General features: G+C 36.1%; 2 protein-coding genes across 2 annotated transcripts in view; one reads left to right on the forward strand and one right to left on the reverse strand.

Moving 5' to 3' along the window:
• LOC146597233 (uncharacterized) overlaps window positions 1-19,015 on the reverse strand; it is a 59,945-nt gene that overhangs the window by 34,337 nt on the left and 6,593 nt on the right. Inside the window, exons 2-3 of the mRNA XM_085302438.1 lie at window positions 18,746-18,803; window positions 16,818-16,858 (exon numbers count right to left, since the gene is read on the reverse strand). Of these exons, the coding sequence (XP_085158564.1) occupies window positions 16,818-16,858; window positions 18,746-18,779 (75 nt within the window). The 5' untranslated portion in view covers window positions 18,780-18,803. The remainder of the gene's footprint in view (window positions 1-16,817; window positions 16,859-18,745; window positions 18,804-19,015) is intronic.
• RAF1 (Raf-1 proto-oncogene, serine/threonine kinase) overlaps window positions 1-19,015 on the forward strand; it is an 80,080-nt gene that overhangs the window by 8,255 nt on the left and 52,810 nt on the right. The gene's annotated exons all lie outside the window — the stretch shown is intronic.

A 19,015-nucleotide genomic window follows, 5' to 3' on the forward strand; every position in this document is an offset into this window, starting at 1 on the left:
ACAGTACTTTAAATTTAATTCTGCAACCTCCTCCCCACCTGCACTTACACGTAGGTATAAACTTCTACAGCTAGACACATTAAAAACTGAATCTTTTCAAATTATGGCAACAGAAGATACTTTATTGTAGTGCATTTGCCTAAGTGCCAAGTGCCAAATGCAAAATAATAATAATAATAAAAAAAGATTTTGCAAAGCAGGGAAGAAAATGTTGGTCAAGTTTAAGTGTACTCATTGCTGATCTGCTGGATTGCTAAGCACCTGAAGCTAGTGGGTAGCAGTAGCAATTGCAATTGCTTGTTGAGGTTCTTGCCTTATTAAATCAAGTCAATACTTGCTCAGTGATCAGAATCTCACTAAGCTTCAATCTTGTGTTGGGGCTCAGGGGAGGAGACTTGCATGTTGAGGGCTTCACAGTTCTTGTAAGTACTAATAAACAGTATAAAAATGGAAACATGAGCGATCTGTCTTGCCTGAGGATATTATTGAAACCTGGTTACACGTAGATTCATACTTATTTTGTGATGGCAACTCCCAATCTGAAGTCACCTGTAGCAGGTGATGAATTCCTTGGGAGTATCAGATACTTCATTTGGCTTTGGGCAGATACCAAGAAAAATTATAGGTTAGTTACCTAGTTCAAAAGAGAAAAAAAAATGCATTGCAATTAGGGAGCCTATTATATGCAGGAGACTAATACCTGCCAAGCTGCATTCTGGGATGCTGGGATCTGTTCCCAGTGCCATCAGATGACAAGCAGAAGAAGATGCAGTTAAGTACAAAGCTCTGATTTTGAAATTATATACATAAATACATACACATACTTTCTTTTTCAATCTAAGGGAAGATTGTAATCACTACTTAATCAAGGATAATGATTTCAAGGTGCAAAAGCAGCTATGGTCTTCAGATTATATATTAAGGTTGGCTACATGTTTATAAATCTTACTTTATCAGGAGCAGGAGTTTTAAATTGTTTGCCATGATGGTCTTACTTTAAACAATATACCATACACTGCACATGAAGTAGAAAACATGGTGACTGTCTTGAGAAAACTAAGCATCTAATATTTAAGAGTTTGCTACTGTGTTAGCTGAGTAAAGCATTTAAATACCACAACTAATTTTCTTGTTTCTGAGTATATTTAACATGGTCTAGAAACAACTCCAATTATCTGGTTTTACAAGAGACATCACAGACCCTTGTGATAGTTCTCTGTCCCTTTCAAATATATTCAGCTTATACATTAAATACATACTGTTTTGAAATGCTTTATGAGTATGCAGAACTCTGAACCTATGTGGCAATACTGACTCAAGCAACCAGAGCTCAAGAATTTACACAATCACTGCAGTTAATTTGCAAACTAGTGGATGTGCAGCATGCCTGGCTATTTTATCTTCCTCTTCTCAGATTAGCTTTTTTGCATAAAAGTTTCTATCTCTATACTGCAAATAGTAGTAAGATGCTSTGGGTGTGTATGGGCATGTATAGCAGGAGATCCTTGTAGCAATTTTATTTCCCCAGAACACACTGCTAGCTTYCATTAAAGTGGATGGTTCTACAGGCTGAGCTAAAAAAGCAAGTTACTGCTTTGATCATTTTTTTCCTTATATGTATCTGCAGAAACCTGTATCTGAAACACCTGTATATTAAGAAAGCCCAAATTAATACTGCATTAATTCAGGCTCCACTGCTTATTGCAAAATGATTATTTTTAGATTTGTACAAGATTCAAATCTTTAAGAGGAGTTTAAATCTGTCTAGAACATCCCAGTTAGTGTCTGTGAATGGCTATGAGAGAAATCACTTCCCTATCACTTCCCTATTCTACCAACAAAATCTTGCTCTAAGCACATTCTAATATACAGATCTTCAAAATCACATTAGAATACCTATGGTAGTCTGCTTCTATGTTCTYCCCCCCCCCMATATTGCTGCTGCTTTTTACTTGCTTTGTTCCTATGGCCTTCTATGTTGTAACAGTAACTAAAAAGATGCCAGTTCAAGACCCATTGGTGAAGAACAAAAAGTGGCTACAGCTTAAAAGAACTGTTTCCTCTGGCTACAGACATGAGGGATGGTAACTGCCTCCTTTCTGCAGACAGGCAGCCCTCAACTTCAGCCAAGTTTACAGGGTACCATTTAATGACATATCCATTGGAGAGAATGAAAGTGTAAGAATTAGCTCAGTGTAATGCTGTGAAAAATAACCCCCCAAAATTCTCTTTAATTCCAYCTGACCCACCCGCCTCTGTCTCCTGGCCAGCTTCCTGGATTTAATTGCTCTCTCCGATTTTTTTCTGTGACTGCCTCCCCCAAAACGTTTTCCAGTAACTTTCTGTATTTGGTTTCTTTTACAGGCTTTGCATTTAGAGTCCTTCACATATTGCCAAAGGCTGTCAGTTCCTTCCTTGGAGGGGAATCCACAATAAATGCTTTGCCTTCCTTTTCTGGCTCTTCCCTTGACACAATTTATCGTATATACACAAAGCTGAACGAATGTCATGCCTAATTTCCTTCAAGAGTATGCAAGCAGTTAATATTTCATTCTTTAAAGARATGATGAATCTGTGAATTTTACCCACATGAGCATCTGCTGCTTCTATTCAAAAGTTTACTGGCTAATAAGGACTTGAGGGAAATCTATTATTTCTCCAAAGAATTACTCAAATATTTGAGAGTAGGTTAATGAAGACAGAACTGTTACATAGGCCAATTCTACATATTTTAGTCTTAATCAGATTTCTGTCCAATACTGCTTTATGTAATTGTTCAGGTTAATACTTGGTGGTGATACCACTTCTCTTACAAGTCTAAAGAGATGCTATGGTATATAATAAGCACTCATATTCTGATCAGAGTCATTGTAAATGAAAGAGAGTACTGACTGAAGTGTTTATTTGTGGACAGAGATACTAGCRATGAACCGTGGAGCTACAGGTTCTCTAGCAACCCACTTCACGGAGTTTGAAATGAATTCTTCTGCTTGATGTAGTAGTCTAACCTTTAAACTAACACTTCTAATGCAGGTTGGCACACTTCCTGTTTTCCACATTTACCACACCTTCATAATATTAACTATCGATCTATATGAAAAGTCATTTATGTTATTGCACTCTGCCCCTTCAATTATGTCAACCTGCACACCAAGTCCAAGTTTTCTGTATCCTTTATCTCCAAATGCAAATTGATGAATATCCCATGGAGATGTTTCGTCTTCAAGACAGTTTCTGTGCCTCCTGGTTTCACTTAGACATGAAATTTTGAGATTATAAAAAGATACAATCTCAYTACTTGTGTCCCCCACTACCAGCAGATTTAAAATACATTGATATTTTTATTCAACAAGCAAAATGCAGTATGTCTGATAGCTCTGTTCAACATAGTTGTAGAAATCCTAGTGTAATATGAGTAGCTGTTATGTGTATGCTTTGCTTTTTAAGAAAGGCCAGGTGAAAAATGAAAACATACTGGCCATATTAGGAGAGCTTTGGTGGTACCTCTTCTACACAGCAGTAGTAAGACCTAGAATATTCAAGTCAATTTTACACTAGCAGAGAAAAAGTTATTGAAAAATGGGATATTTATAGTGATGCTTGTGTTGTTTAAATTAAACTTTGCACAAATGGTGACCAGAGATTATTATTTTTGAAATAATAGTCCTTGTAATTATGCCTATCTGCATGATTTCTGCCTGTAAGATTCATCAGATAGAGATTCAAATATTCAATAAATTCTGTTAGCAATAATTTCTTGACCAGTTCCTACATCACAAACATCAAATCTATTCAAATGTTTAACTTGAATTAACTACAAAGAGAGTATCAACACTCCTAGTAAAGGTAATGTTTTAGGATTGGTATAGGATTGGCATATTATTCTTATTTTCACTGAATTTTAAACATGTAACAACATTAACAGACTGGAGCCATTCTGAGCACAAACAGTCCTCCAAACCCCCAAGGAACATGTATACATCAAAGCTGCTATTCTGTGTTGACATCCATGACAACTTATCCTCACTTATTTTTATTACTTCTACTTTTACTAAAATTCACATGGGTATATTACAATCAYATCTTCTCTTGCAATGTAGCATACATAGCAAGTGCCTTGAAAGAAAAAAGAGGTAATAAATACCTGTTTTGAAATAAGCACGAAAAATAATTCAAAACATCCAGATTCTCTTGCGTGTACATAATTCAACTGCTTAGAGTTTCTGCACATCAACTATCACTTGATGGGCCTTAAGATTCTGCTCCAGCGGAATTTCTGGGATAATACCACAATCAACTGAAAGAAGTTAAGAATGAAACATGGCTTCCAATTTAACTGTAGTGTTCATTAGTAGCAAATGCAGTAGTTCTTTCAAGCAAAAAATGGCAATTGTCCATGTAAATTGCAGCTGCTTTCTAACAGGATGCAAAAGATGTTTAATCTCTTTCAGAAGTAGAAATTAGTCATATACAGATCAAAATCTATTCATATGCAAAGATTACTCATCTATAAATTGCAGCTGTTTTCAGATGTAGTTAAATTTCTCACTATACCCTGAAAATAATTGCAAACAAGTAGAAAATGCTTATGCATATTCAAGTTAATTACTTAGGCAAAATGCATCTGTTGGATGACACTGATAAAGCCAATGATTTTCGAAGATTTCCTTGTCCTACATAGTGATTACTCAAAATGTATTTCAGTTTAGAAATGGAGGTCATCAAGAATTTTTCAACAAAATGCTTTTTCATTTGAAAAAGAGATTCAAAGCCAAAGTTTTGCATGGAAATTAATTTATTTTAGTGAATCTTTTGTCAGGAGAAGTTTTTATATTCCAAGACAAAGTTTCTGATATTGATGAGAGTCATGCCYTCATTCCAAATAGTAAACACTCTAGTTGCTTGGGACAAAATAAGTTCCAGAATTTTGCTCCTATTAATATGTATTTATACAAAGCAGAGCAGCTCCATCAGGAGAGGCTGAAAGATCAACTGCAGAATAACCAAGAGACAAGGGTTTGGGTATCTACCTTAGCTATGAACCTGGGGATCGARTGTGCCACATATGACTTCACCACTRAGATGTTTCTTTTGTTTTGTCAACAGGTTCAAAATAGTCTTTTTACCCTCTAATACTTATGAAAGATTTTAAAGTCTCAATTTTGATGGATAAATAATTGTTCTTTAGTCTGCTGTCAAAATAAGGACTCATAAGGAACTGGATTCTAGAGGTATTTTTGTTTTGTTTGTTTTTTGGGGGAGCGGGTTTTTCTTTTTTTGTAAGATGTGTACGATTTAGGGGGACTTTTTCCAAGCCACTTCCAACTCATTTTACGGAACTACTAATCCAGAAAGAATTGTTTTGCAGATGCCAAATACTGTTGCAYTGTCCTGGAACTCAAGCTAGGAAATAAGAGACATGCAGTCACTACAGCTTAAGTATTCCTGGATTCCTCCTTTCAGATAAAAGAAAAAAAAATATATATATATATATATATAAAATAACCTGAAAGAGGCTAGTATGTAGTGATGTAAAACTTGCAGCTCATTCTGCAAGCAGGTTTATGTAGCTGAAGTATTCAGTAAGCTTAAGTAGCAGAGAACTAACTTTCTTTAAAATGGARACATCCTACTTGAGCCCTCTGTCTCCAGCACAACTACAATCCTTGTTTTCAAGAGTTTTCAACAAGCTCTCTGCCCAGCACCATCCCCTTTCATACTAAGTAGAATCTAAAAGACCAGATACTTCCCTCTCCAGTATGTTTTAAGATGACTGACAAAAGACAAACAAAAGAGCCTTAAAGTAACCTTGTTTTTTCCCTAGCAATATTCAGAACAGTTCTGTATCTTACCCTGAAACATGCAGACAACTGAAAGATAGAAAAGAGAATGGATTGTGATTAACTTTTGCTTTTCCCTTCATGGTCTAGTCTTGGAGACCTCACTAAAAAGGCAAGACAAGCCTCCTCCATCCYYTCTTTTTTTTTTAATATATTGTTTCCTAAATGCCTTTCCTATATCTTAATGACTGTGGTCTACGCCTATGACTTCAAGCCATTTCTGTATTTTGATTACTTAAACTTCAGCTAGCAGTCTTTATGTACTCTCTAGGTTGAGTAGCTGGAGAATACATCTTCAACTATAAATGTAGTGGTGGTATTGCAGAATTAACCACTAAAACTTAGGTCAGATCCCAAAAAATCCCAAGGAAGAAAATTTCCACAACAGCAGCAATAAAAATAAAAGCATCTTTAGTCTGTCTTTTATTATTATTATTATTATTGATTATGCTGAGCACTGTGAAATTAGCTCTAAAGTTGCCAGTTCTCCTAAGTGTGTAGAATTTCATTTTGGAGTACAGAAACTTCTGAAACTGCCTGAAGAAGTGKGCTTCCAACAATCCCAAACACTCTGTGTTCCACCCTCCTTCCTGCTTGTATCAATGATACACTTGATGATAACACTTCTCATCAATATTTAGGGTAGTTAGCTTTCATCTGATTATGCTTTTGATACCCTTATTTACATTTCTGTTCTTTTTGAGTTGCAGTGTACATTCGCTTTTATCCCAGGCTTGAGACCTYTTCTCAGACCTGGACAAACAGAGGAAACCCCAGGTGATCTTCAATCCTCCATAGTTAGAGGGAAATTTCCAGGGAACAGAGGGGGAGCAGACCAAAACTGACCAACTGCTTGCAGGAATGAATGCAGAGAAGGGATTAGGGCTTCTGGACACTCTGCTTCCATTCCTACTACAAGGATAGCACTAATGATTCCTCTTCCTATTTAACTTCAACTGAAAAGAAAAATCATATTGGGTCCTGAAGATGAAAAGGAAAGGTCCAACTGCCRTGGGAAGCAGTAGTCTAGATGGTCTGTTTTCCTGGAGCCCAGGAAATAGAAGTGGCAGCTAGTCAAAGGGGTTTTCCACAGACAGCCGAAAATGATGTGAAAGCTAGAGCTGCTGGATCTCCACAGGACTGTCCAGGTCACAGGACAGAATCGTTTTACTCACAGTACAATCATGAGAATCAGCAACATTTAAAGGAATTAGTCAGGAATCAGCCAGGAACTATAATCTTGGTCTGACTTGGGGAACAGACATCTCATGAATGAGCCATACCACTAAGGACATATGGAAGAATTTCACTTCCCAGGGATATATAATGAGCTGCTGATCTATACTACAAGCTTCAGGAGACCAGAGCTAATGCTAATAAAACTGATGAAATGTGGCCACAGAAATCAAGATAAGTTGTTGCTGCACAGCATTTCTTTTTGTTAAGCTCCTCAACGGCAGTCTGAATATTTTTTGAAAAAGATCCATAAGCCATACTACTTGCCAGTCTCCAGAACTCCTGGCATATCTCAATGGTGTTTAATATTYCTCCCCATTAAAGATTACGTGAGTCAAAGCAAGAGAACTGCATATCACATGATAGCTTGGAAACAAAGTGCTAATCAGCTTTGCTATTTAGGAGACTTGCTGATTTGTGACAGCTTTTACATTTGATACTTCTCAGACATTTACAATTTTGGGCCAATACAGCCCCTATAAAATAATGTCAGAGGGACAGTTGAGGATCTTTGAGTGACTACTACAACGTGAGCTTGGTGTTAATTTTCCTCCTCCTTTCACAAGCTTTGGGGATAACAGGGTTGCTGCATATAAAGATGCAATGTTCATCTAGCATACAGCCATCTCAGTATGCTGACTCTGCATTCTGGTTCTGTCACAAATGGAGAGTAAAAGCAGACCATTTGGATTTCAAGCACTCTGAGGAAACCCTTCCTAGGTAGACATGTGAGACCTTGTGGATATTTAGAATAAATGTAAAAATGCTGTGAGTGGTAAGAATAAGGAGGGGTGGGGGACAACTCCAACACACCCTTAAATCAAGAGCCAGCTTTCCCTCGTGGGAAAGGATGTGCATAGACAGGTATTTTTGGAGAGCATGCCCTTCAATGATGGGTTTCTCTGCTGGTTATTGAATCTGTTTTTTCTCTTCTTTCCCCATGCCCCAAAGCAAAGAAGGGAGGCAGAAGTTTCAGATGAAGGAGCATGTTATTTGCAGATGGAACTTTCTCTTACAGCTGTGAAGTTGCCTGAGCATAGGCACATATACCTGCTTGGCCCAGGACTGTCAGTGAGGTTTACTTCTGTCTGATTTCTGCTATATGCTTGGATTGCTTCTCACTAGAAGTGGAATAACACTTGCATAGCTGGCTGATGGCTGGAGTGGGAACTTTATTCAGTAAATACTTCTGTTTTCTATTCTAGCATGTTCTTTAATCCTTCTTCCTGTTCAAAGTGTTATAGCTTTTGTTTTCCAATTCTTCTCCTCTAATGAACACAGCTCTCTTTTTCTGTAGCTTTCCAGTGTCAATGCACATTAGGAATATCTTCCTTGTCAATATTCCAGTTAAGTCTCATGCAAACAAGAATTCTGGTTTATGAATATGTCCCTCGCATAATCAATGTTGATACCTCGTAAACATTTGAAAGTACAAGGGAAGCATGACTCTTTCCTTTTCAAGGATAGAAAATCGAGGCATCAAGAGGCCCTTACTGAACAATCTATCTTTTCCAAAATATGTTCCAACGTACTTAAMTGCTTTGAGTTCTCATTACACTGTAATTGGGAATCTTGTGATATTTGGATCATCTTTTGCCATCCAGAGGTGGCTCTTTTGGAGCCTTTTAGACACAGCCCGAGTAATGTGGACATATGCAAAACTTACAGCAAAGCTGCAGATTTCACCTCGGTCTATCTAGTTCTGTGTCGCCAAGTCCTGYGACTTGAATTATGCAAGTCTGGTCAGGACTTGTATCATTCTTGTGAAGATATGAGAAATTCAGGCTCCACTGCAGATTTCAGCCCTCTCTAGGAAAGATCTTTGAAAAGCTGCTTTCCTTGTTGCCCTGCTTCTGGAAGGAGAAGAAACGGTGAGGCCAAGCCAAGAAGTAAAAGTAACTCCTTGTTAATGGGCAGACTGAAACGTGGATATGAAAGAAGAGCTCTTGAATTAGGAGTCAACTAGATTTGAGAACAGTGGGAATAGCATGACTCCTGATTTCCCCAAATCTTTTAGAGACAGCTGAGGGAGCTAAAAATTAAAAAAGAAAGTAATATCCCTGAACCCCACACTAAAGGAAATCAAAGTCACAATTTAATCTTTAAGGAGAACAGAAAAGTTTGGCTTGGTGTAATCTCGTGGTTTGGATTCAGTGATTTTGAAGGTGTAGATGTGGCTAACAATGGATTAATTGAAATATGCTTAAGCAGATGTTAAGTGCTTTACTGACTCTGAGCCTAAATGACTTGACTAAGTAGTAGAGCCACAGTTCGAGTCCTTTGCTGCTTCAACTCCAATGCCTTTATTGTTGCTCATTATAATATAAAATTTGCTATAACATTATTGTATATATCTTATTGTGTATTTTACCTTCAACTACATTGTTTCCTCATTAACACCTACTTCTATGAAGAGAGTTAAATGCTGTAAAGCATCACACTTGAACATTCAAGTACACTAAAATAAAATAAAACTGGAATCAAGGGAGTTGGAGCACCAGGAGCTATGACAGGCTCCAAAACCAAATGAGTCTGCTGCTAAATTCCTCCATGGTGTTATGATGTGGTGGAAAAAAAAGATAATACAGAGTCTATTTATTGGCTAATTTAAATTCAAGACCAGTTCAAAAAGACTGACCTGGCAAGTCAGTGCAACTCATAGCAGGACAACACTTTTTTGCTTTCTTTTAAAGGAGACTCTAAAACTTACTCTAAAACTATTTTCTTCCCCCCCCCCCCCCCGACACTTTCCACACTGGAAAGAGCAATGCTTCTCTCATGTGGTTTGAAATATCCAGCCACTTGGCCAATGATCTCATGCACCAGGGCATCTGGAATGAAGCTCTTGCTTGCATTAGCATATTAGCACATTGCATAGAGCCATTAATTTTTTTAACCATTTACAGCCCAGAGCTGTTTTGTGTATTCTTCAATACATTCTAATGGAAGTCTTGGGAGGTATTTTATTTTCTCTTTCTGGCTTCCTTAGAAATGTGTTAGGATTACATTTTTAATGAAGTATCTTCAAAAAATTTCAGACTTTGGAAATCCTTACCTTGGAGCATAAGGAGTGGGAGTGAAGGTTGGCAAATCTGAAATATAAAGTACTGCCCTCTACCACATCTAAAATTCCCTATGTACCTTTATTTACAAGACCATACGGCAGAAAAGCAACTGACTCAAATCTTCCATTTTTGAAGAGTCACAATCTACTCATGAGGAAAGACACACACAATGTGTGTCCTATACTCCTATATCTACTTCTAAGGACAGAAGAAATTAAACTGGCTATAAGATGATGCTTTTAATACAGAGTAACTTTCATAGAAATGAAGGTCTTATCCATTACTTCTGTGTACATTTGGACCTATGTGCCAACATTAGAATATGATTTTTCTACAGTAAGATACTGATGTCAGCATCACATGCCTACAGATAAATACTGTCCTTGACCTGATTCAGTGCACTAGGACTTTGTGTTTTTCCTAGAGTTCTCTGAATTTAAACTTTTTAGTAAACAAACAAACAAAAAAAACCCAAGGATTTATTCCATGTTCACATTATATCACTCCATGTGACTCCTTCTGGTGCTATTTTTGTAGCCTGTGGTCATATCACTTAGTTCCTAGAATCAGGATGATAAATTTTAACACTGTACATTTATTTATTTAGTTAACTTCTGTATTTTTGATGGTAGAGTTCCTCATTTTACTTCTCTTTTGAACTTGGCTTTTCTGTAACTGTTCGTTTATTATGTTGGGTGGCATTTGCTATACTTCCCAGAATACCTGCATGGGAAAATGTTATTTCTCTTTCTACATATTTTGGAGTTTTTTTTTTTAGTCAAACACAGACATTTTGATTCTTCTGTTCTTAGCTTTCAAAAACACTGATTTTTTTCCTTCATTGTCAGAACCCTGCACTTTTGGCACATTGTGGCAAAGAACTGAGACAAAGAGAAAGCCTGCCCTTGCAGTGTTTCAGTAATTGCACAAAGAGGAAAGTAATCCACTAGCCATTCAGTATGTAAATCAAGCAAAATAACAAAGGGTTTCATTTATAACAGATCAGCACTTCATCTAAACATCTTAAAATCTAGAACTAGGAAAGGTATGAAAATGGCTTGAAATTACTTGACTGAGGTGCTGTCATTTAAAAGCAAAACTGTAATGATAAGCAGTAACTTTGCTTTCCCCACCCAAATCAAGTCATGTAAAAAAAATAACACTGTCTTTATTTAAATGTTGGCTGCATTTCGCAAAAGTAGAAGTGAATTTTAATACAGCTGTGTATACCCTTTTGGTGGGAGTCTACCAAGGTTAGTTCCATCATACTTCATATATTTGCTATAGAGGACTCAAACATTTTAAGATCTATAATTTAATTTTGCAGAAATCCAAGCAGGTTGAATTCATTTCAGAGTTGTTCTTAATAGGTGTAGTCAAATTGTGTGAAGTCCCATCACACAAATGGAAGGCCCTTTCTCTGAGACTGCCTAGTTGTACCCCATTAGTAGAGTACGCATGCTAGTCTTCTAATCGCAGCCTCCACTGAGATAACACAAAACTGAAATCTTGATATATAGGAACATTTTTCAATACTGTTCATCTCTAGACCCTCTCATGTAGATGTGACTGAAAATATAATGAAACTGCATGACAGCTGTTGCCAAAAAGTGAAGTTTATTATTGTTACACTGTAAGAAYTGCAGGGGAGAGTTGCATAATATAATGTCAGTATCTGTCAGTGATTATATATAAAGCTTACTTATCTATAAACTCCCCTTACTTACAGCATATACAAAGCTTAAAGTCTGTGAACGTGCTGAACCAATGGGGGTTCTCAAATGTGACTTCGTAGGATCTTTAGTTGTATGCAGTTAGGTATATTCTCAGTGCTAAGCAGCATTTAAAGATTACAGGTCTAGGTCTAGTTCRTCTGCAAAAGGCATTTTAGTTAGCATAACTCCTTAAACACTATTTTCATTTAGACATTTCAGGTTAGAGGACATCTACTGAATCATGAGCTTTGTCTCTAAATTTCAGAACACGTTTTGCCAATTACTCTTCAGATCAATGACAGTTTTCTTGTAAAAAGAGAATAAATGGCAAGACTGCACATTAAAGAGTTAGATTCCCTTGACAAAGAAGTCAGTGGAAATATGTCCCGTACCAAAGTCCATGCAGGTCATTAGCGTAACACAGTCAAATATTCCAGCAAAAACAGACTCCTCAGTACAAAGTGATACGGTTTGGATGTTGAAACAACCAATTGCCAGCCTTTGCTCCTTGATTTTTGTTCCCAGATTTCTCTCATTGATTCACTATGTGCCCTTAGGCAAACCAATTTCTGTTTTCATTTGGAAGTAGCAGCTATAAGGGCAAAATGTTTGCAGGTGGCTTAGAGTTCATCTAAAGAAGCTACTCTAGAGACTCGGCATAATCTATTGACTCAATAAAAATGCTGAAAAGATCCTTTCCTCCAAAACTAAGAAGGACAAACAATAGAACGAAGAGCATTATTAGCAGCAAAAAGTGATTTGCCCCCCAAAAAGTGTGTTTCTAAATGAAAATTAAAAAGCCCTTAGCTCTGGTATTTTAAATACAAAATCATAGTAAGGCAAACACAAAACCCAAACGACTGCTTAGAGAAACCATAAAAACTATAAAAGACTTCCAAATGCTCAAAACCAAAAAATCAACCTCCAATTCAAAAAAACTTTACAGTGATAGCTGTAATATGTGAGGTCATAATAGGGAGAAAACATTTCATATTTGCTTTGCTTTGCTTTGCTTTGCTTTATTTTATTTTATTTTATTTTATTTTATTTTATTTTATTTTATTTTATTTTATTTTTTAAAACAACCCTCTTTCTGGATTCACTGTGGTTTGTAAGGTGCTATGAGACCCTACGATAGGGAATGTCTACAAATGCACATAAAATAGCTATTCTCTGAATTTGCTTAATTCCTTTTCAAATCTATTTTTAGCCTCTACACAATGATTAGGGGCTAATTATTGCCAAAAAGTGAAGTTTAYTGTTGTTATACTGTGAGAATTGCARCGGAGCGTTGTATAGTATAATGTCAGTATCTATCAGAGATTATATATAAAGCTTACTTATCTATAAACTCCCCTTACTTGCAGTATATATGTACGAAAAGGTAATTGTCTTGTTTTTTTAAACCCATGTAATGATAAATAGTGAATAATTATTCTTTGTTTATCTGTTTCATCAGGTAAGCTCTTGTCACCTTATAAGATACTTTTCCCCTCAGTCATTTTTGCTACTGAAGAGTCCTAGTCTGTTTAGTCCTTCATCATGCTGAAGCTATTTTTTATCTCTAATAATCCCTGTTCCCTTTTCTGTTCCTCTTTTAATTTTAATAAACATTAACTGGAACAGAGCTGCATGCCATATTCAAAATGTGGGCACATCCTTGATTTATGCAGTGCAATACTTTTTTGCTGTTTTTGTTCTCAGCTCTCATCCTAAATTCCTAACATTGTTTGCCACCTCAACCACTGCTTAGCACCGAGCTGGCATTTTTAGGGAGCTATCCAGAGTAAATCCACCATCTCTCTATCTGGGTGGCAAGAGCTAAGCTAGATCCTTACCATTTATGTATGGTTTAAGTTGTCTTCTCCAAGACCCTTGCTTTGCATTCCTGTCTATAAGGTTTAATCTACTATTTCATGATCTAATATTGTGCTTTTTCAACTTCTGTGTTTTAGCTTTGACTATTTTGAAAAAAAATGCTAATCAGCAAACTTTGTTACCCTCCTATCCACTCCTATTCTTCTTTTTTAATAATCTTTTATAGATTTTTTTCTCTAAACCAGCCAATCCTTCAAGCATAAAGAGGTAAAATAAATTATAATACACATGGAATATATGCAAAATATACAAAAACTAATTTAGCAACTTCAGTTCTGCCTGTATATAATATTATTGACTGTATATAATATTGCTGCTTGTTATACTGGCACGATAAAGGTAGGAGTAAAAAGGTATAGTCTTTGCAATATTCTTTGCATGTACAGAAAGATGCTCTTTCTGAGATAAGAGTTCCTAAGTATTTAGGCTGCAGTTTCACAAGCCAAATAATTGGATCTGAAGGATGTTGCCAAATGGCAATATTCCAGCCTCTGCGCACCTCATCCACTAAGCTGGCTTCCTGCTCCTCTCAGTACCCTGATCAAGAAGAGCTGGACTCTGGGATTAGTCAGGAAAACTTAAAAATCTGGCTCACCATGCAGTCTCACAACTGCTAGAGCCAGTGTGASAGAAGGAGCAGAAACATGCAGCTCGGGGTGAAAGAGGAAAAAGTGACTGTCCCTTTGGCAGAAGTCTATAATTAGACTGCATTAAATATATTGTGAAATTGCACTCAAAGCTTTATAGCACAGCAGTGCTCCTAATTTTTCTTTACAAAGCAGAAAGCTGAGGTACAGAGAACATGAGCAAATCCGTAGATTTTCCTTGTGGCAGAGTCAGGAATATAGCCCAAATACTCTCACGCAGTCTAGGCTTTGTGGCAGAGTCAGGAACATAGCCCAAATATTCTCATGCAGTTTGATGCTTTGCCTCTGACCATTAAAAGATGAACTGCCGTCCACACCATCCGACTTGTGATTTGTTTTGGGCATACCATTTCTAATTACGCAGGTTAGTATTCACATTGCTTAGCCAATAAAGAGGTCACTAATGAAATACAAAGACTGATTCAGTTAAATCTACCTAATAATGTCTAATTTTAGTGAGACTATTTTGCAAAACTCTTTCAGCCTACTTTTATAACTTCTGTAAATTGAGGGCCCCCCTGCAACTTTCCATAAATACAAATAAATAAATGCAGTTGGCACTTGAAGTGGAGCAGCATGCTGCGTGGCACATATCTAATGCAGCGCAGGTGATGCCAGAACTTTGGAACTGGTGGCAGTAGCAAAGGCAGGGGATGAGAGAAAATGAAGACAGCAGATAGTGATTAAGGTTGCCTGATAACTGTAGCCTTTTTGCTATACGTTTACTCTTTCTTTTTCAATGGGAAATTAGARTAACAAGTTTGGGTTAAGTGCAAAAATTAAGCAGTTTGGACTGTTTGAAGATGTATGCTAAGGGAACTGAAAGGAACTGTATAAAGATAACAGCTGYTTCAGTACGATATCCTGACATTCATAAGGACTTTCATTTATTCTGATATGCTAATGAAAACCAAGGGGTTATGCCTTGCAGTAAATTGTGTGGTGTAACAGTAGTATTTATATGGCTTATTACTTTGAAAATTTCCACTGCATTAAGTCACCATGAAAGAATAATACTATATTCTGTCCTGTGTAATACACTTAAGAGGAATCATACCGTGTTTCTCAAAACTTTTTTTTTCTTTCTTTTCTTTGAACAAGGAATGCAGTATTTCATGTGAAAACTACCTATTTTCACACACAAAAAATAGTAAGTGGTCATTCTTAGTAACCTACATAAAGGAATTTCTCTAATTTTGCTCACTTCTGGCTATCTAGTCTTTACTATCATTGTCTTTTTTTTTTTTTAGTAAAACATYTTCAGCATGTTCTTAGCTTTTTGAAAGACTTCTTAGAGTTTTGGCCCAGGAGAACAGTTTAATTTACTCAGCATAATTAAAGCTCTACAGAATTAGCTATTTTCTAGTAGTACTTTTTTTCCCAAGAACTTGAACTGCAAAGTAAAGCTAATCAGAACATATTGRCTTTTTGCCAAATTCCAACTAAGGCTTCCTTGGCAAGCATAATTTCAAGTTTTTCATATAATTTACTTTGCAATAGTTTCACTTTCATCAAAGAAAAGCTATTTTGTAGATTGGGAATCTTAGCTACAGTTATCTCTTGATTATTTTATTAATTACTGTTCCATATCACTGCTCAGCAGTAGCGTATTTTGTTGTAAATTCTTTCCATTACTCACAAAACCACACAAACATCTTGGAGCTTTCCTCAGAGAATTCTTAACTTCCTACAAAAAAAAAAAAAAAAAAAAAAAAAAAAAAAAAAAAAAAAGCCTACCAGGAAAAATAGCCAAAAGACTTTCAGTCACTCAAATCTATTTCCTATCCCTAAGAGAAAGCAGGATTTTCCATATATTTCACTTGAGTGAAATGATCAAGAGAATTAGATGGCCTGTATTAAATCAAAACAAATCTATGATGTGTTGCTTTATATGAACTATATTGTGTCAAGTATGAGAACAGATTATATTTCTTATCCATACTCAGAGGTTTCCTGTGACTGCTACAGAAATGGATTTTTTTTTTACTGAATCATCCTGTTTTTCCATTGTTTGCTCTGGATGTGAGATTTCATTAGTTACATTTTTTCAAATGTATGAACTGGCTGCCATCTTTCCTTTTGATAAATAGAAATTTCTTAAATCCAGTCTTTTAAATATTAAACGCTGCCTCCTGCATGTGTGGAATGACTAACATCTGTAATTCAAAAACTTTACTGCGATAATACTTTAATTGTTCTTTGTTACTCAAGCTACCAGGGGTTACAAGGAGTTAMGATATATATTGATACCAAATATTATCGCTTTGAATATTGCAAGAACAAATTGTTACAGCTAAGTGAATGATGCCCAGGCTTTGCATTTGATTATGTTTAAATACTCTAGATCAGTCTACGGTGTGTTCAAATGAAAGCATAATTGTGCTAAGGCTTGGCACTTATTGCCACATATTTGTGCACTTAAAAATAATGGCCTACCTTAGAGAGAATCCAGAAGCAAAGCAGAATGACAGGTACATCTAGAAAAGGGAGAGGGTATTATTTTTTTTTCCTTTTATGTAAACTTAGTAAAATTTTAAGTTCGCTTTTAGTAAACTAAGCCCTAATCCTCTGATACTGACAGGTATTTTTTTTTCCAATCCTTATGTGTTCTATGATTTGTTTATTTCCAGTTTTGATCCCGCATCTCAAAGTTCTATGCTACAGCTTGCTTTCTTACATCTCTGTGAGCTAACTGAAGTTGGGAGAAAAGGATGATTGTACAAGTTGAAAGGCAAAATGTAGGAATTATACAGGAAGTTATACAAGTAAATAACGTCAGCGACATGTTTTACTGCTACAGCAGTAAAAATCTGAGGTCAGACCTCTGGTTTCATTTGATTTATTCTGAATTTTCACCAATATAAACAAAGCAAGTATGATATATTAATTTTTTACCAGTGTATCCTGTATTTCAAATACTCCAAATAATTCCTTATATGTAATCTTTTTTTTTTGAACAAAACTGTGTCTATAATCACCAGTATGTACTTGAGAATTAGCTTGGTTAACTATATGTTATCAAAAGTTAAATGAGATCTAGGAGTGAAAAAAAGGGGGGTTTCATTTTGCTTGCATTCCTGACAAGTAAGAGCATGAGCGTATTTGAAAACATGACAAATTGACATCTATTACTTGGGAAATTGTTGCTTTGTACTGAATGTTTCACCCCAACTCTCAGTTGAAAGAGCTAATTTTGAACTCAGTGGTCCTGAGAGACAGAAAAAGTAAGTTACAGCATTTGCCCAGAGTGTACTGGGTCAGGTGTAAGACTCTGGTGTAAAGCATCTGAAAATTGTAGGGCTCAGTGTAAGATTTGTAAGGTTTTTTTGCCATAATGTTTATATCAACCTCACTCTTCACAAGAGGTGAAAAACCCACCTTCCTGTATTATCAAAAGGCAGTTGTAAAGGAGGAGTATCTGTCAAGTGTGTCCTGGGGAGATATCTCAGCCATTGATCCTCTTTAGATAGCATTGTTGCTTTTGTTTTTCACCCTACTTGCCCCAGGAAAGATTTAACTTCAATTATGCTGTCATAAGGCCATCATGAAGCACCTCCGTGATACTGCAAGCAATAATTGGTTTAGAATTAAGGTAATAGAATAGTGGTATGTTCAAGTCATCAAGCCCCAAATTGGAATTACAAGCAAATATATACCATATAATGGCAACAAGAATTTGCTGCTCTCTTCAATTTGCATATATTTTTAAAAAATCCTTTTTTTTTGGTTTAAATTTCCTGTCTGAAAGTTATTGTGTGAACACTGAATCAGAATATTTTAACTCACAAAGATGATAGCAACATTTATTTTATGGAAAATAGGACTTTGTTCCACAAAAAAGGCATTTTTTTAATACAGCCCTACTGTTTGCTAAAATACTATCAGTTTTATTATTTTTTGTTACGTTATGGCACTGTTCCATTTATGCAAGCATTTATTCCTGCATTTCACCTATTTTACTGTTAATAGAAAGCTACTGTCTCCACCAGATTTTTGAAATTAAGGAATGTTTGAATTAATTAATCTGAGTACATCTGGGTATTAGATGAGTATCTTTAATACTTTGAAGATGGTTAAGTACGACAAGACATACCTATGCTCATTTCTCAGTACTTCCTGAAAGATTTAACAAATCTACTAACACAGCACACTAGAGCTCTGGAGGGAGGCATGGCAATAGACTTGCATGTTTGCATTCCTTTAACCTGATGTCTTCAATAATTACTGTTGAACTAATTTAGTTATTTTGCTCATGGCATTGGTTTTATTACTATGTTTCTAAAAGAATTTTTTCTATATATAAAAATAAGACCTAAATGATCATCTTTCTGTATTAGGATTAGGATAAACATAATTAAACTGACCTTTCCTTTGCAGGCAGACCCTGATGCATATCATCAATCTGATAACCCATTGTCCAGTCTAAGGAAAAATGAATTTGTATTTTAAAAAAATTARCAAATGACATCAAATATTTGGCAAATAATGCCCCCCACCTTTGTAATCTAGACTGTAAATTACCCATATATATACACATTTCCCCCCAGCCCTGTACCTACATACCTAAACTGCTGTATAGGTCTAGAGAACTTCATAGGGTGAAAGCCGCTGATGCGTTCTGCTGCTGACAAGAA

Source organism: Rhea americana, unplaced genomic scaffold (assembly GCF_003343005.1).
Source record: "Rhea americana isolate MKP2758 unplaced genomic scaffold, rheAme1 scaffold_19, whole genome shotgun sequence".
In the NCBI taxonomy this organism is placed as follows: Eukaryota; Metazoa; Chordata; class Aves; order Rheiformes; family Rheidae; genus Rhea; species Rhea americana.